This window comes from Pagrus pagrus, assembly GCF_965226575.1.
Source record: "Pagrus pagrus genome assembly, chromosome: 19".
In the NCBI taxonomy this organism is placed as follows: domain Eukaryota; kingdom Metazoa; phylum Chordata; class Actinopteri; order Spariformes; family Sparidae; genus Pagrus; species Pagrus pagrus.
The window spans coordinates 24,410,340-24,429,384 of record NC_140203.1 but is presented as its reverse complement, the minus strand read 5'-3'; the positions used below and the strand labels follow the sequence as shown (position 1 = coordinate 24,429,384).

Below are 19,045 nucleotides of genomic sequence, written 5' to 3'. Positions count from 1 at the left end.
AAACAACACAAGATTCAATTTTTAAACCACTCCATCTTTATTGCTTATTCATATCTTTACACTAATGGCCTGGTACTATTTAAGTCAGGAAAAACTCCATAATGTTTGGATCAAATATTCTTCACTCCATTTTGGATTACACTTATCATCAGCAGTTACAAAAGAAATCAATGACAGAGTGTCGACAGACTTTAGAAACATTGTGAAATTAGTAGATGAAATCTGAAACAGTTTGTGACACAGCAGTTCTCCTGAAGCAGTATTTAACTTTAAAATTTTTTTTTTTAGTTTTCAGCACATACAACTTTATAAATAACAATCAAACCCTGACAGTAGCTACTTGCCGTCACTGACACCCAGCTGTAGACATTATTTCTTCCGGGAAAGCATAAATGGAAACATTCAGTGACTTCTAATGAGATGATGGAGATGTAAGATGTCCAACTGATCACCTGTCTTCTCCAGAGAGAAGCTCACACCTCTGCTAGGATCTTTAATCAAACACTGTAATTCTTAACTCAAAAGTCACAAGTGATTTTGTTCTGATCACGTGTGAAAGCACATCCTCTTCAGATGCACACGCTGGAATTCCAGACAGAAACATCAAGTCAGTCTCTAATAAAGCTTTGCATCTCACACCACTGCCTACTTGAACATTAACTTGCACCATGACTGTGAAGTAGCGATAGAGACAGAGCTGGACCAATCAGATTCCCATAAATCACACAAAGAAAAACTGTACATGAGAACCAGAAAATCAAGTCAGTGGGTGAACCCAACACAACTGATATGGAATAGCTTAAAACACTCGTGAGCATAGTCCTTAACTGGGTAGGAGTCTGTGTACAGAGGCTGATACTGGGAACCAGCTGGAGCTACACACTGTGGTGCCAGTGTGCTACTTATTACTAACCAGTGTGCAACATGTCTGACCTGGTTCAACCAGCATGTTTTACACCTGGAGGAGAAAACATTTTGAATGTTGTTGTGCAATATGACTGGCGATGTATTGTTCCTTCACTGGCATCAAAACTAAGGTCCTGGTAGTCCATGGTTTAAAAATTTCATGAATAACATTCATGTAAATTACATCTTTTTCACTCACATCCCCCATCCTAATCCTGTTCTGAGCATCAGCACTGCAGGCAAAGTGAGTCTTTAAACCTGCTCAAACTGCTCATCCAAACACATTCAGATCATCTGGTAAAAAGAAACTCAATTAAAATGGCAACAATCCAATGTTGTAAGAATTAAGCAAAGCTGGAAACTCACTCCAGAGCACTGACCTAAATGTGCTCAAGTGCTGATTGACAGAAAAATAACTAGCAACTAGGGCTTAGCAATATCAAAAAAAATAAAAATCATGTTGTCAGATATTGTAACATGAGTCAAGATTTTAGCGCTAAGTTTTGCATTTCATTTTCACTGAAAAACAATATAAAAATGAGGTGCTTTTTGCTGGAATATAAGATATGATTTGTAGGCCAGGGCATCTGAGTAGCACATCAATGCTTCATTTATAATTGTATGTTGTGACACATTTTATCTTTATCAAAAACTTGCACTTCGGTCACTGCACTCGGTCATATTGCGATAATATTTTGATTATTTTACTATTTTACACATTAAAGTGTGTTTACAGGTGTTGGGGAGTACTACTGCATAAGTGAAAAAGTAGTATAAAGTATTTTGTCTGATGAATCTGAATCTGGATAACTGCCTCCAGTGATGTCACTCAGTTGCTAAGTTGCATTTTGGGTAGTGTAGGCACCCGGTTTTGAAAAGGAAGAAGAATGTGTGGAATAAGACAGGTGATATCTCTGTTCTGCTGTATCAATGTTAATAATTTGTTTTTAAACTGTCCATGATGAGTCCAACAGTGTTAGAGGAGTGTAATGTTAGACCAGTGGACTGCTTTTAAAAACCTAAAAGTTTAAAGCTGTAAACACACTTTAATGTTTAAAATTGGTGGCGTTGCCCTTTAATCTTTTCTGAGTTTAATTTGTAAATTGAAAATCTTTGGGATTTGGAAAAACAAACAAAAGAGTTTAATTAATGACCACTGTTAATCTATTCACTGGTGCATAAACTGTCCTCTGAGTGTCAAAGAAAGGCAACGCTAATCTCAACATACAGTCACTGTCCCAGACCTAGAAACATGTCACCCATGTCTGTATTAATCAAACTAAAATACAGTTTATAATTAAAGTGTTAAAACAAGGTAAGAAAAGCAGTAAAATGTGGTGAATTTGCCACGCCTCGCTGGTATGGAACTCAATATACACGACAGGAAATCTACTCTGTAAACTAAAAGGAGTGGCTCGCAATTCAGACAGCTACTGATGACGTGGATTTTTTTAGTTCTGAATGTAAGACAGTGCCTTCAATAGCTCAGCAGACACTCTCAAGTGATTTACTGTGACTGCTGTTTGAAGAACATCCAATACTGATCCCAGTGCCACGTTGTGAGAAATGCCAGTGAGGAAACCAGTTAGTGAGAGTCATCATAAAGGCACCCTGTAGAGTTTTTAGCCACTAGTAGCACTGTGGAGCACTGTCTTGATTAGCCCAATGTGTGTGTTGTATCTTGAGCTCACTTAAAAGAACCCACATGCAAGAAAACATGGGCAGAGCTGTATACATTAGTGGCTTTATGCCATTCCACTTCTCCACAATTGGTGGCAAGAAAGCAATATGTCAGCAATGGCAGAGAAGAAGACCGTGAGCTAGCAAACATTTGTAGCTTGCAAAGTCTAAAAGAAAAAATAATAAATAAAAAACTGTTTTTAAAATAATTGTGGGTTCGTAATTTCAACAAGTTTGTTAGGCCTCTTGCATACACACGTTTTTTTGTGACAAACATCATGCTAACATCAATCTGTTTGCTCACAAGAAAACTTCACAGGGCACCTTTACGGTCACAACAGCAAATTGAGGGAATAAAGTCAGGCTTTGATTTGGGTTGTGAAAAAGAAGCATCCTGCTTCCTTCCTGAACAGATCACCCCAGTTTCAACTTTAGACAAAAAACATCAATCCACTATTTTCCTTTCTCCCATCAGTTATTGCTTCATCTGCTGTTTAATGTTAGTATAGTACCGTGGGACAACTCATACTAGAAGAGGAGTTTAAGTGAAGCAGTTACTTAGCAGCATGTTGACCAACCAGTAAAAGTAATGGCCCATCAGGTGTTGTTGAAGGATAATCGTTTCCTTTGGCCTCGTCTTGCTGATCATCTGGCATCATACCTGACCACTGGAAGCACCGTTGAGCTTGAGGGCAAAACACTGGAGACAGCTTTAGAATTGCAGATGCTGCCTGAACTGTTAAATGTCCATAGTATTTATAAATGTCCAACTACTTTCTCACAACAACAGTGTGACATCCTGTCCTCAAGTGATGACACTTGAGCCAGCCATGGGTTGGGTCTGAAGACTCTAAGTTAGAAAATTTAAATATCTGTAGGCGTGGAGTTAATTGAGAGTCCAGCTATGTTACAGGACTGAATCGGTCGAGTCATTTATTTAACATTGTGCCCATGTGTGATCGGTGAACAAGTCATTCCCAAACCAACCTGACGTGCCAGACAGCTTGTTACACAGAACTGTTGGGGAAGTCGCTTTTAGACTGTATGGAAAAGGACAGGCACTTCCAGAAATTCTTAGCGGGTGACTGGGCGAATCATCCGTCTATCACCGGCTATCACTGGCTAACTTCAGTCAATCAGATCTACGGCAGGAGAGCGCTGCCACCAGGGGAGACCGCTGGTGAATCAAACTCTTGCTAAAGTCACTGGAGAGAAGATGAAAACACATTTTCCATCGAGAAAAGCCTTCAGTGTTGTTCTTTACTTTTTTCTTTCAGTGAAATAAACTCTTCAGTTCTGATGTAACTGATGCTATAGCAGCTATGCTAACCTCTGGAGGAGCCACAATTATTGTTTTCAAACGACCAGTCGCCTATCTCAATGGTCATCACACCTAAACCCTGTAGCTGCCAGTAGTTCCTCATTGGATGCTAATTGGTTGAACCACTGTGATTTGGCCACTAAAAGCCTGGCAAGATTGATTTCTGAGATTAAATGATCATGTGATCTCACAACTCCATCTGCCTTGCATGGGAATCCAAAACCACATGCACTACACTGCTGCTTTAACAGCCTCCACTGTTCTGGTTTCAGACTTTCCACCAGATGTTGGAACCTGTCTGCAGGGATTTGCTCCCATCAGCCTCTAGAGCATCAGTGAGGTCCAACAGTGATGATGGGCCAGAAGGTCTGGCTCAGAGTCAACAAACCACTTGATCCCAAAAGTGTTGGATGTGTTTGAGGTCAAGGCTCTATGCAGGTTCTCTGCACCAACTGGGAAAACAATTTCTTGTTGCAGTTGCTTTTGTGCCTGCAGTTTCCACATACTTTTGGCCATATGGTGTATTTGCTTCGAGTGATTTGACCTCCCTCATTGTTGAAAGTCACGACTACTTCCAGTAAGATAAAACTACAGAATCAGGATAACATGCCAGATAATATTAGAGCGAGGCGAGGATGAACTACATCTAAAAGAGTCCAGGATTGCCAGACTACATTTGAATGATTGGGTATTCAGTATATAGTTTCTTAGCACTGACCACCTGTCAGTCCAACCTAAACAAATTTAAATACAGAGTAAAGTCATGAGTGTTTACAGTTATATTATAAAACATACACACAGTAAAAGGATGAGACAAACAGAGAATATTTACATATATAACAAAGAAGTCCATCATTGTGCCACAAGATCTGGGAAGACTTCCCTCCTGTCAACATCAGTGTGACGCTTCTCTGCAGCCTACAAACATAATGGCTAATATTCACTGTACATGTCAACAGCTCAGTGGCCTCCACAAGCATGAGCGACTGTGAGAGAGCAGTGTGAGCGCTGCGACCTCTGATGGCGCTGCACATCAGCCTTTTGTTCAATGCTACACAGTTAACGGTAGTGAGCTGGGGAGGACCCGTTTCCTTCCACTGAGAATCACTCCGACTGCTTTGTTCTGCCCGTAAGTCTTTGACACACACACACACACACACACACACACGCACGCACACACTCACACACACACACACACACACACACGTGCGCGCACACTGAGAGATAACAGTCACCCACCCCCACCAACCCCTCCCAACAGAAGAGATGCTTATGTGCAGCAAAGGTAAGCACCCTCACAACAAAACACCATGCACCACATCTTAAGTCCTATGTGTCATATATTAAGGTTTTGTCCAAACTGCTGTGAAGAGGGTCAGAGACACATTTCTGATCTACAAAATAAGAAGAATGAGAAGAAGAAGAAAAATGCACACGATTGACCCTTGTGGTGATGACAGTAGGAGGGGCCTTAGGTTGGTTTGATTGATGTTTGCTGAGAATCATGGCTCCTGTGGTGTCAACCTCTTTGTCCATAATTTACCTCCTGTCCATGATTTGTTTCCATCGGGTCTTCTTTGAAGTTTTCACACTGCTCCATTACTTTGCTGAAAAGGAAAAGATGGTACAAGTTAGCTAAAGGTTAAAACTGTCTAAGAGCTTTTTAGATGGTAAATTCTATTCCCTTACTGACATAAGCTGTCAAATAATGCAATGTTGGGGTACAAATGCCATTCTTGGGCTGCTGGGAGCTCCTGAGAAGATGGATCTTGGTCCACATGTTGTAAGAAACAAATGAGCATCACTCATTAGCTTACATAAAGTTTGTTTTTTAATAAGCTATTTCAAAGTGAATACATCCAATTCATCTAAAATGCACCTAACATTGGATGCACATCCCACAACAAAATTAATCGCAGCCTCTGTAATTTGATAATCACGTTGTTTCAAATTTGCAATTTAGATTTAAAATCAATAAATCACTCACCCTAACAGACATTCATCATCAACAGTGTTTTATAGTGAAGGTAGCCTGCCTCACATTGAATAAAGAGGAAATGATTACATTTCATGAATTTAGGCTTTAAAGACAAATGGATTCAAGGAAAGCAAGCAGTGGTGCTACATCACAGAGCAAAGGTATGTATGTGAGGAGTGAGGAGATTTTTGAAACCGTCATTGATCATTGATAATTACAGGGCATTCAGAAAGTATTCAGACCCCTTCACTTTTTCACATTTTGTTATGTTGCAGCCTTATGCTGAAATCGTTTAAATGTTTTTTTTCCTGATCATTCTACACTCAATACACCATAATGACAAAGAGGAAACTTTTGCAAATGTATTAAAAAGGATAAACTGAAATATCACATTCATCAGTATTCAGACACTTTACTCAGTACTTAGTTGAAGCACCTTTGGCAGCAATTACAGCATTGAGTCTTCTTGGCTATAATGCGACAAGCTTCGCACACCTGGATTTGGGGATTTGCTGCCGTTTTTCCTCTACAGATCCTCTCCAGCTCTGTCAGGTTGGATGGGGACTGTCGGTGAACGGCCATTTTCAGGTCTCTCCAGAGATGTTCGATTAGTTTCAAGTCAGGGTTCTGTCTGGGTCACTCAAGGACATTCACAGAGTTGTCCCTAAGGCACTCCAGCGTTGTCTTGGCTGTGTGCTTAGGGTCACTGTCCTGTTGGAAGGTGAACCTTCGGCGGAGTCTGAGGTACTGAGTGCTCTGGAGCAGGTTTTCATTAAGGATATCTCTGTACTTTGCTCTGTTCAGCTTTCCTTCAATCCTGACCAGTCGCCAAGTCCCTGCCACTGAAAAACACCCCAAAGCATGATGCTGCCACCACCATGCTTAAGCGTTGGGATGGTATTGGGCAGGTGATGAACAGTGCCTGGTTTCCTCCAGACATGACACTTAGAATGGAGGCCAAACAGTTCAATCTTGGTTTCATCAGATCAGAGAATCTAGTTTCTAGTCCTTTAGGTGCTTTTTTGCAAACTCAAAGCTTCTATTGTAGCCTTCCTCAGTTCTGTGCCTCGACATAATCCTGTCTCTGAGCTCTGCAGGCAGTTCCTTCGACCTCATGGCTTGGTTTTTGCTCTGATATACATTTTCAGCTCTGAGACCTTCTACAGACAGGTGTGTGCCTTTCCAAATCATGTCCAATCAATTGAATTTGGTGGAGGTGGACACCTGAGTTAAATTTCAAGTGTCATAGCAAAGGGTCTGAATGCTTATGTCACTGTAATATTTTAGTTTTTCCTTTTGAATACATTTGCAAAAATGTCTAAAGTTTTGTTTTTCCCTTTTTTCATTATGGTGTATTGAGTGTAGACTGATGAGGGGAAGAAATTATTTTAAACGATTTCAGCATAAGGCTGCAACATAAAAAAATGTGAAAAGAGTGAAGGAGTCTGCACTGCATCTTAGATATGTGAGGATAGCAGCAGGTGATTCATTGATCCGTCACAATGCACGTTCACGTCGCAGTAATTAATCACAGCAGCATGCTGCAGTGTCTCAATAAAGTAGGGGTGCAAAGATTTAGCTTTGGGTATGGGAACACCCCCACCTGTCTGCCGGCTCACTTTTTTCTCCAGTCATATACCTGCATGAATCTATCACAGCATTCTAACACTCAGCACCTCCATGTTTAACACTGCTGGGTATAATTACTTTGAATTTTGTCTTCAAAACCAGCAGCTGTATTGTGAATCTGACAGTGTCACCAAAAACATTGTTGCTGATGTAAAAAGGTAGTGGGATGTTGTTGTTGAGAGGACCAGTCAGCACAAGTAACACTAGTGTTAGCAGCTAATGCTACTTCTAATTGCCCCTCCAATTGCACCAAATTCAGAGAGCTGACACTGACCCTGGATCTGAGGTAAACAATCATCAGTTCATCCTCCTCAGGGACTGGACAAAATGTAATCCAGAGTATCCAGTCCTACTATCTCCTCTGTAATATTACAGTACAAGATGGCTCTTATTCATCCCGTTTATAAACATGCGTCATCATTGATGACATACAAGCTCCAGATAGAGTTTCGACAGTAATCGGTTACTCCTTGGTGACGCCACAGAAAATAAAGAAAGACAGCAGGCTCAGTAGTGCAGCATGACCTCCTGTCAGAATGGGATTTCCTTCCCTGGGTCCATGTAGTGCTGATTATGTAGGATGATCAAACCACCAAAACCAACAATCAATGAGTCACCTGTCAGCCCATGTAACTTCATGATTAAGGGCCCTATCTTACGCCCTGCGCACAACAGACCAAACTCAAAGACAAGAATGCCTCGTTTTCTTCCTCTGCATGGACTCAAGAACTGAAGTAAAGGTATGCCTTTCTATTTATTTAGACTACTGCACTAAAAAGTGATGACTGCAACAGAATGATTTGAACCAAATACTTTCATTAGTTCTCTTTACTCAGTGCAACAGAAAGTAAAGCTAGCCTCTCTGGCTGCTGCTCAGCCTGTGACTGAATCATCAGCTGTAGAATGTATTTGGCAAACAGAACCTTCTGACAGGCTACAGAGCAACAATGAGTACAACATGTACATTAAGTACACACAGCTCATATACAGAACTTTCAGTCTCACCTGGCCATGTCCTTGGTCTCTGGGTGTGAGCTGTCCAGCTTCAGGACCTTCTCTAGAAGACTGATTCCTCCTTCCTTTATCAGCAGGGGGCAATACTTGCTTGCTGCAGAGCCAGAATGAATAGAAAGAGAGTAGCTGAGAATTATCCCTGTGCAGTATTGCATACAGCACAATTTATGCTTATCAGCAGTAAAGAATGGTGGGATGTGTACTTGAATGAAAGAACAAGCAGCCTGGTGACAAGTGAAAAAGAAAAGGTAACGCTGGAACACGGTAAAAAGGGAAGTCATATTTTAAACATAAGAAAATCATTTGAAAAGTATATTTAGTCAGTACAGGAACATGTACCCGTATCATTCTGGTCTATTAGCTGAAATATGTGATATAAGCTTGCTGTAAGTGACGTCACTACATTGTCGCAGCAGATACTCACGGTAAACTGACACCAGGTTAAAGAGAGCCCATGTGGCCCAGTGCTGACTGACAGGGGAGATGCTCTGAGGCAGCAACCGCAGGATGGGCTCGAATGACCTGAGAGACCAAACTCAATTTAACAATTCAGGAAGGAGGAACACTAGAGACAGCTGGGCTGTTCAACTACAACACAGCTTCAACTCACTGTATACTCATGTTATTACACAGTTCTGCATCTAGCAGGGTCACATACATATCTACATACTTTGACACTTTTATAATCATAATAATGACACAATGCACATTTTACTTTCAGGCGTCCCACAGTATTCATACTAACACTAACAGCTAATACAGTGCATCAGGAATGAGTCCTACAACCAGGAAATACATTTTTATCTTTGTTATTTATTCATTATTATTATCATTTTAATTTTTACATTTTAAAGTTCCCTTGTCTTGGAAGTCAATGGGTGCTCAGGTGGATGCCTAAAAAAGGTATGTGGCTAACACAAGTTAAACATTCTTGTTTTGTTCAATGACATACAATTTGTCACATGTCAATAATAAAGTTATGTGTGTTAAAAACAGTGGTTGCTAACAAGTGTCTAAATGAGACTACAGAGGTTGTTGGGGACATTAAATGTCATCACAGTGAACACAGAGACTCATCTACTCACTAGTCCATCTTTACAGGCCGACTCTAGTTACAAACTATTCTAACTCTGACTTTACAACTGGTACATTGATCAGTTTATAATAAAGTGTGTATAGTATAATGTAGTAGGAAGCTTAGTGATCAATGATCAATAATTTGATGTGATGTTGAATTAATTCACAGCAAAAGGTAAAATTAACATTTCAACCTGTTCAGTATTACGCATCACGACATGTGACCAGTTGCTACATTAAGTGGCAGCTGCTTATCATAATGTGCACAATCTGAACGATTCTGCCTGGTATCGAGTATTTTTATGTGTTACTCAATACAATCCATCTTAGACATTTTTACACGAACATTTGATAATAATAAATATAATATGTATTACACATGTATATTAAATCAATAAAAAAAGATTATTAAGACATTAATAAACAGATAAATCACCTGTAGTTGATGTTGCGGCGTGAGCTGACGTCCCAGCTCTGGATGGCATCCCACATCTTGTCCATCACTGTGTCTCTTCTCGGGTCTTCCATCGACCAAACCTCAGGCCCGTCAAACATGATGTGTGAAAGTACACCACACGCGTTGTACGACACCTCGATCCCATCCGCCTTACTGTCCAGCAGGTTACTGTTGAATCATCCAACAGTGAGGGGGAACAGATGAAGACAACAATTATCTGATGAGAGGTCTCTATGAAATATGGACCCTCACACAAAACAGACAACTATAACATCTCTGACTATGAACACTATGTTCAGATAAAAAGGTACTACTCTAAAATGGCTGTTCTGTTTGCATAATGCAACAGTAAACCCTAAATTCCACCAGATCTGTGTTCAGTTCGTCTCCACCACGTCAGCAGAGCTGATGGGTTTTACTCTAGTCTATGTGTGCACTTCCACTGGCTCCGCTGCGTTGCGTATCTGCTCCGTTGCAGCTCCGGCAGTCCGGACCCTTCTGTAGCAGATACACAAGGCTTCTATTTCTGCCGTATGCCGGAGCAGGGCACAGCAATTCAGCCGAAGTCACACACCAAAACAACAACATAACATCCGGTAATGGTTCATAATAAAACACTTGGTGTTGACGTTTTTTAAAAAAGAGACAAATCCAAGCACTTCCTCTAGTCCTTCGGTTGGGAACACTAACCTTTTGTCTGTTTGTTGTTGTGTTTATTACACATACCATACGTATAACTGCGGTCGCACGTGATTCTGTAGTTATCGCTGGAATTGATTGTCAAGATGGCACCATGCGAGTGGCAGCCTGTTACAGCAGCTCTCGCTCACCTTTGAGCTTTTTCTTCTTTTTATATTTCTTTCTGTACTTTTTAACCATTTTTAATCACTACTGTTCATATTGTAAATATTATGTATATAATATATATATGAGTCTATTCTATTCTTATCATTTTATTGTATTGTTTATTTTTTAATTTTATTATTGTTTATTGTAATATTCGGCTGCTGTGACAAAGAAATTTCCCCATTTGCGGGACAAATAAAGGAATTCTGATTCTGATTCTGATTCTGATTCTGATTCTGGAACTCCTCTGTCTTGCAACTCCAGCTATCCGGCAGTGCTGTGCCGTGCTGCACTCAAAACGCAGCTGGCAGTGGGGCCGTTCCGAAACATACATGCAACCAGTGTATTTTCCGGGTAACTTTCCTTTTATATGTAATCTTCATTAGGAGTTTAATAACTACATCTGACTGTGTCCAAGTACATGGCAAATCAAATGAAAAGCAGAAAGTAAATAACATGATCATACATGAGCTGTATGTCAAACAGCAGGTGATGTGAATATCCACTAGTATTTTAAGATATTTTGTATTATAATACAGTACGTTTTAGTCTCCACTGGTGTCAGCAGTTCTCTTACCTGAACACAGTGATGAACTGCGGGGTGAGCAGCTGTGGCCTCAGTGCTTTGACCTCAGCTACATTTCCCAAAAGTCCCAACATGTTGCGGTGAAGCTCCTGCTTGTCTGGAAATTCCTGGAGTAAGATCACACAATAAGAAGAGAGGTGTAAGTAAAAGAATCAAGAATCAATGTATGTCTGGACCTTGAAAAAGTGTGTGAGTGTGGACTCACCTGTAGACACTCCAGAAACAGACTCATGCCCCGACAGTTTAGGAACATCTGGCAGTTGTCAGGCGTCTCATCAGTGATGTTCCACAGAGCGCTCCAGGAAAACTCCATCACCTGGTCACACTGAGGGGAAACACAAGACTTACATTTGATTCAAACGGTATTTGATGGTTATTTGACTTTTTTCTTTTTAAGATATTATACTGGGAAATCTTTGTGTTTATTTGAGTCAGCATAGACAGAAACAGGAGGAGAGAGAGAAAGAGAGGCAAATGAAATGCAACAAAGGTCTACTGTCCAAGAGATGAACCGTTGACATATGTATGTGCCTTAACCATTAGACTCTTTGTTTTACATTTGAAAAATAAACTTCATAATGAGCTACCATCCGCTCAGCTCTCTACCAAACAATGTGTTCCCCAGGTAATAACCGAGTCAGGTTTCTGTCAAAAGCAATAAAATTTCACGTTCAAAAGATCCAGGAGTAAAACGGAGACTCACCATTCTGTCCTGAAGCTTCTTCTGAATTAAATTCAACATCGTCTGTAAATGATAAAAAAGGAAAATAAACTTAACATAATCAGCTGACAGCAGATCTCACAACCCCAGCAGCACTACAAAAAAACAACAGTGGTTGGTGTTGGTGTGATACTACAGGTAACAACTACAGGCTGAGAGATTTTCCAAATATACAGGTCACTACTTAACAGCAAGCAAAAAACATCTAAGAAGATAAGATCATACAAGTGGTGCACGGGATATAAGTGTGTGGACGTTTTGATCTTTTACAATCACAGGGTAAAAGTCGATACAGAGTCCAGTTTGAAGGCTTGCACATCTGTTTACACTGAAGAAACCAACCCAGTGCATCGTAAGATTGTGTTTACTGCATGGCTGCAAAAGAAGAGCCAGCAAAGACATTTTTGTACCACTGCAGAGGTCACTGAAATGTTGAGAAAGCTTGCCTAGTAGTAAAATTCCAGTAAAATGATGTAAAACGTTAACTGATGTCAATCATAATGAACACCAATTGAAACCTTATCAGTGAGGTGGGGCAGCAGGTTATTCTGTAGGCATCCTTACAGACAGCCTATTATCACACCACATCATTTATGTGAGGTCTCTCTGTATAAGCAAAGTCTGTCACAGTCCTCCATTTTATTTCTACACATTTCTCCTTCAAACACACAGCATGTGGCTGATGGTGGTGAATCAATTAGTCCATTAGTAATGGGTTGCTGCCAGGGTCTAATCTTGGTTCATTACTGCTAACATTATACCTAAATAACGTATCCATCCTGATCAGTAATTCAACATCATTTTCTATGAGGGTAATATCCTTCTACATGCCCCGAGTTCTACCCACTCATCTCACCCACTTTCACTGTTATTACATTTTATTGAGGCCTCTGTGTGTCGTGGGCCCACCTACATGAAACACCAGTTATTGAGAGGGTGTCCACCTGATGACCCAGTAGACTCATCTGTACTCACAAATAAATTCACAACAAAGCTATGTTCAGTTCTTTCGCAAGACAGCTAAAAGACATAATTCATGAGAAGTTTCTCACACCAGAGGGGCTGCTAACTGGCTACTGATTAGACTAGTAAAACCAGATTAACAATGATGGCAGCTGGACAATTGAGTGGGACATAGCATTCACATGAATCCAGCCAGTGCTGAGTCAATCCGCTGACTATCTGCTCTGCTTGGTTAAGTGTCGGAGTTTAAGGCAGCTTACAGATCCATTAGGTCATGGCTGGAGAATGGTGCCGCCTGTCAGAGGGCTCAGTGGGTTTTATGACTACACAGCCTGATACACTGCAGGGCCTACTGATAGGTCAAACATCATCTAACAGCAACACTGAGCTTCCATATAAATACTCACCAACTTCTGGCACATTTTACTGTGTATTGATAATTCCATGATTATATAGTTATTACCAATTTCACTTTGCTCTTATGAACTCTATTTGTTGCTCGATTTTAAGTTATCTGGTTTTATTCTGTATTTGTTATTCTTGTATTTGGATGTTTCTTGTTCTCGAGTCTTTCTGGAAAGAGAGATCTTGATATCAATGACACTAACCTATCAGATGAAACTGAACAAAGGACTTTAGTTTGCATACTGATCCTATTGCAGAATGTCTAGGAACTAGTACAAAATGAAGCCCGGGTAGCTTATTCATATTTTTTTTTACAATTCTGTCCTTAAAGAGGAAGTTTCTGTACTCTTTGGGTATATGTATGAACTCCAATTAACTTTCCCAACACAGAGACACAACTGAAATAACTACAATACTGTCATCACACCGTGGTGCATGTTCTCCCCGTGTATACATGAGTGTCCTCTGGGTGCTCTGGCTTCCTGCCATCCTAAAAATAAGCTTGCTGGATATTAGAAATACTCCTGCCACTGGCTTTGACTAAGTAACAGGAGAGAACTGCAGTGGATCCCTGGGCTCTGCACTGTCTGCACAGTCCACTGCCCTTGAAAAGCTAAGATGGCTCAAATGAGTTTCCCACTCAGATTGTGGGGCGGCAGTAGCTCAGTCGGTAGAGACTTGGCTTGGGCACCGGAGGGTGCCCGGTTCAAGTCCAGCTACAGACCACAATATGGAAGTGGACTGGTAGCTGAAGAGGTTCCTGGGTTACGGCGAGGTGCCCCTGTGCGAGGCACCAATACCCCCATGTGCTCCCCGGGCGCCTGACATGGCAGCCCACTACTCCTAGTTTGTGTGTGCACTTACAATTTGTAGCTGGGTATGGGACAAATTTCAGGTGTGGTTGCATGTAAATAACTGACAAAATAAATATCTCTAAAGTCTACCTAATGAACTTTTTACTGACCAAAAATCTAATTTCATGCCGATGGTAAGGAGAGTATGTGTATTTGATAACTGTTGTTTATGGACACTAGGAAATAAAAAAATGCAAAGCTCATTGACCTTGACAAATCCCATCTTTCCCACAGCTTCCTTGTGATGGTTGTCCACCTGACAAACCAAAGCGTTGCAGAGGTGCACAGCAATTCTCTGGATGGACTCATCCTGCCTGGCTGGCTCCAGGATTTTCAGCAGCAGCTGGTTGACCCGACTGTACTGGAACTCCAGCTCCTCTGGAATACTGAAGTTACACAGAGTCAAGCAGCAGTTCCTCTGGACCTGGTGTGAGAAAGAGAGGAGGACACACCAGGGTTTACAACTCAAAACTGAAAACTCCACAACGAGTCTAAACAGAAATATAATGTAGATCAAATAGGCCTAAAAGCTGAACTGAACTTTAATTAGGCAGCAACATAAGGGTTATGATTCAATTTCCTTTGGTTTTGTTTTGAAAAAGTATACTTTGTGGAACACTTTTTCCTGATCAACAAAACAATTACTACTTAAGTGTAAAACAAAAACTGGACGAATTGGCCTAACTTTTCTGTATACAGGTGCTGGTCAACGAATTAGAATAATTTGAAATAGTGCAATCATTAAATTCTTTGAATGCATTTTTTGTGCAGAAAGCAAATCAGGTGTTCACCGCACCTGTCCTACTCGTTAGACTAATCACAGAACTCGTTACCTGTAAAAAATTTGCTCAGCTGAGCTTTCCAAAAGGCCCATTTAGGCCATTTAACTGTGACACTGTTGTTTTATTGAATTAGAATAATGGAGAAACCGTTTCATTGAATTAGAATAATTTTTATTATAATTACAATCATCACTTCCTCAGTATTTTGTGGCTGCCCCCTTGGCTTGTATGACTGCCTGAAGTCTCCGCGGCATCGATTTGACCAGCTTGTCGCAAGTTTCCGCACTCACAGCTTCCCAGGCAGTGGCGATGTTCTGCTTCAGTTGGTCCAGCGTAGTAGGCTTTCTGTCGCGAATTTTCCGCTTGACGATGGCCCAAAGGTTTTCAATGACATTGAGGTCAGGCGAGTTGGCCGGCCATGCCAAAACTTCAAGCTGTTTTTTAGTGAACCAATCTTTGGTCGACTTTGCCGCATGAGCCGGTGCAAGATCCTGTTGAAATATGAAGTCTTCTTCGCCGAACTGTTCCTCAACAGTCGGAATCAGGAACGTTTCCAGAACATCTTGATATACGGCAGCATTGACAGTCTTCTTGAGGAAGCAGAGTCTCCCTACACCTCGAGCGGACATGCATCCCCAGACCATAACGCTCTGGGGAAACTTGACGGATCTTTTCATGCACTCGTGGTTGTAGGTTTCGCCACCACGACGCCAGACACGAGGACCTTGGTCACCGAAGGAGATGCAGAAGCGTGATTCGTCACTGAAGACCACTTTCTGCCAGTCTTCAGCAGTCCACTCGACGTGTTCTTTGGCCCACTTCAGCCGTTTCTCCATTTGTTTCTTGTTCAGCATCGGTTTTACTGCTGGAACGCGAGATTTGAAGCCGAGTTCGCGCAGACGACGGTAAGTGGTTGATCTGGAGACGTCAGCGCCGGTCTGCTTGTTCCACAAGTCGGTGAGCTCGGAAGTGGACTTGAACCGGTTGCTGACTGCGATCTTTCTCAGCTGCTTGTTGTCGCGAGCAGAAGTTTTTCGGACGCCGGAACAGTTGGTGCGCTTGCTGCAGTTTTTCTTGAGAGCTTTGCAGACGGAAGACTGGCTGATGCCGAGCTGCTCAGCAATTTTAGTTTGGGTCAAGCCTTGTTGGCGAAGGGCTTGAATTTGAGCCACTATTCCGGTTGAGAGGTCGCGCTGCTTACCCATGATTGATTTTACAACTTAGAAATTCTACTCAACCCTGACTTTATACTGCACAGTGAACACTCTTCACAGAAAACAAAAATTCGAGCATTTATTCTAATTCAATGAAACGGTTTCTCCATTATTCTAATTCAATAAAACAACAGTGTCACAGTTAAATGGCCTAAATGGGCCTTTTGGAAAGCTCAGCTGAGCAAATTTTTTACAGGTAACGAGTTCTGTGATTAGTCTAACGAGTAGGACAGGTGCGGTGAACACCTGATTTGCTTTCTGCACAAAAAATGCATTCAAAGAATTTAATGATTGCACTATTTCAAATTATTCTAATTCGTTGACCAGCACCTGTATAAGGAGTGGAGTACTCAGTCTATATCAGCTGTGCCTATATGGACACTGAAGTTGGTCCTAGAGTGGAAACAACACTGAACTTTTTTCAATACCTGATTTTGAAGAATATTAACATGTTTTTCTACAAACCCATTTTTTTCACTGAATAAAAAGAAGCCACTCTTAAATGTTAGATGTTGTATCAAGTGGCCATAGAGGAATTTTTCCTTCACAAAACAGTGTCTGTCAAAATGAAGATTTATATCAGAAAATCTCTGATCAAAGATTAAGAGTACGGAATTGTGAGCATAATATTATGAAAATACAAGTATTTTACTTCCACAAATAAACTTTGAGTTGAGTCTAGTTTATTAGAGATGGTGATGGTGTGGTGACCACAGTGTAGACTTACAGTGACCTCCTGGTACTGCTCCATTCCATTTAGTACCACTTGAATCACCTCTCTGCGCAACCGCACACTCTGGTCACTGCGGTACTCTGTGTTAGTCAGGTAGTACAGAGCAGCGCTGCCCGTCACCTGTATACTCTTATCATATTTATGGCACTTCAACGCTGCTATGACAAGCTGAAAGGACAAAACATTTGTGGTGTGATACCTGACACAGGCGTAACATACAAAGAAAAATAATGACAAGTTACTGGTGTCACCACCTTCAAAGAACAAGTCCATTTAAAGTCATCATACTTGCAAAGCTCGGAGCAGTTGGCTGCAGTGCTGTATCCTGGCAATGTCAAACAGCTGATTGATGGCTCTGTGGGCCAGCTCAGGGCGAAACTCGGTGTAAGCCTCGATGGCATTCAGGACCTGGTCCTCATTCTTGGATCCAGTCACCTGAAAAAGGCCGGCAACACAGATTTAACCCACAAAACACAACCTGCCTGTTAATAAGCATCAATTCTGTATTTGATCCACAGATCGGTTGGTTTTATGCCTTGAAAACTGTCATTTACATTAATTTCATTCTTATTTTAAGCTTGACTTTATCGTGGTTGGTTTTGGCAGGTTAGGGTTAGGCAAGTTCAAATAATATTCACCAAAAATAAAGATTACACCATTTGGGGGTTTCAACAATAAACAACAAAACTCTTTTCGAGCGATTTTCAATTTAGTTTACTTTATGTCAGTCATTATCCAACTTATAAAAATGCGAATACACTGGTAGATAGAACAAACAAACAAACAAACAAATAAACAAAACAGGACTGAAAAGGAGCAGGCTGAAGCCTTACCTTATTACACCTACCCTTTTAACATTAATATATTTTGTCAGCTGCATTTAAATTATACAGAGCAATAAAAGAAAATTACAGCAACTAAGAATATACACATTTTTAAATACAAAAACCCAAAACTCATTTTTGTACACTCTGGTGTTCATACTTCTGTTTTATATTTGTTAATCATCTTGTGTTTAAATAATTTTTTAATCTATCGTGTGTATTACACTCATTCATTTCCGTTTTTAAATCATTCCACACTCCATATACTGAGACACATCTTTGTTTTACATTAGTTCTGGTCTTTTTTTATGAATATACAGTTCCCTCTCAATTCATATTGATATTTTCTTATTTGGAACAACCTCTGGATACATTCTGGCAACATGGAAAACAGTGATGCTATTTTGAGATCACAACTTCACTGAATTTGAGTGCCTGTGAATGTATGAATAATTTGTTGGTTGGTTGGCGATAATCAGGTCTGTTTATGATTCTGATTGCTCTCTTTTGAAGCAAGGCAATCTGATTTGTGATTGTTTTATATGTTTTCCCTAAACCTCCACACAGTATGTAATGTATGGAAGTATGAATGTGCGATACAATATGAGTACTGAATTTAGGTTAAAAATGTATTTTGTTTTGTTCAATATTGCGATGGACTTTGATATTTTGGTTTTAATATGATTAACATGTGGTTTCCAGCAGTTTGTGATCTATGACAATTCCCAAAAATGTGTTCTCATGTACTCTTTCTATTTCAATATTAGCTATCATTATTTGTACTTGATTATTGTTTTTTCTATGTCCAAATATAATATATTTAGTTTTATTTATATTTAATGACAACTTGTTAATATTGATATCCAATTCTGTTTTCACTGTATCCAGTTGCTCTAGGTTTTTGCCTGAACAAAACAGATTTGTGTCATCAGCAAACAAAACAAAATTTAATTTGGACACTTTACAAATGTCATTAATGTATAATATAAACAATTTTGGACCCATCACTGACCCCTGTGGGACACCAAATGTAACCCTCGACAAGTCAGACTTGT

General features: G+C 40.4%; 1 protein-coding gene across 4 annotated transcripts in view; it reads right to left on the bottom strand.

Moving 5' to 3' along the window:
• Positions 1-13: 13 nt before the first annotated feature.
• Positions 14-19,045, bottom strand: part of zer1 (zyg-11 related, cell cycle regulator) — a 28,937-nt gene continuing 9,905 nt past the window's right edge. For all 4 annotated transcript variants that reach the window (XM_084383754.1, XM_084383752.1, XM_084383755.1 and 1 more), the window contains exons 7-16: positions 17,455-17,601; positions 17,161-17,334; positions 14,646-14,861; positions 12,198-12,239; positions 11,700-11,819; positions 11,486-11,601; positions 10,042-10,230; positions 8,953-9,050; positions 8,520-8,622; positions 14-5,514 (exon numbers count right to left, since the gene is read on the bottom strand). In XM_084383754.1, coding sequence (XP_084239880.1) covers positions 5,427-5,514; positions 8,520-8,622; positions 8,953-9,050; positions 10,042-10,230; positions 11,486-11,601; positions 11,700-11,819; positions 12,198-12,239; positions 14,646-14,861; positions 17,161-17,334; positions 17,455-17,601 — 1,293 coding nt within the window. In that variant the 3' untranslated portion in view covers positions 14-5,426. The remainder of the gene's footprint in view (positions 5,515-8,519; positions 8,623-8,952; positions 9,051-10,041; positions 10,231-11,485; positions 11,602-11,699; positions 11,820-12,197; positions 12,240-14,645; positions 14,862-17,160; positions 17,335-17,454; positions 17,602-19,045) is intronic.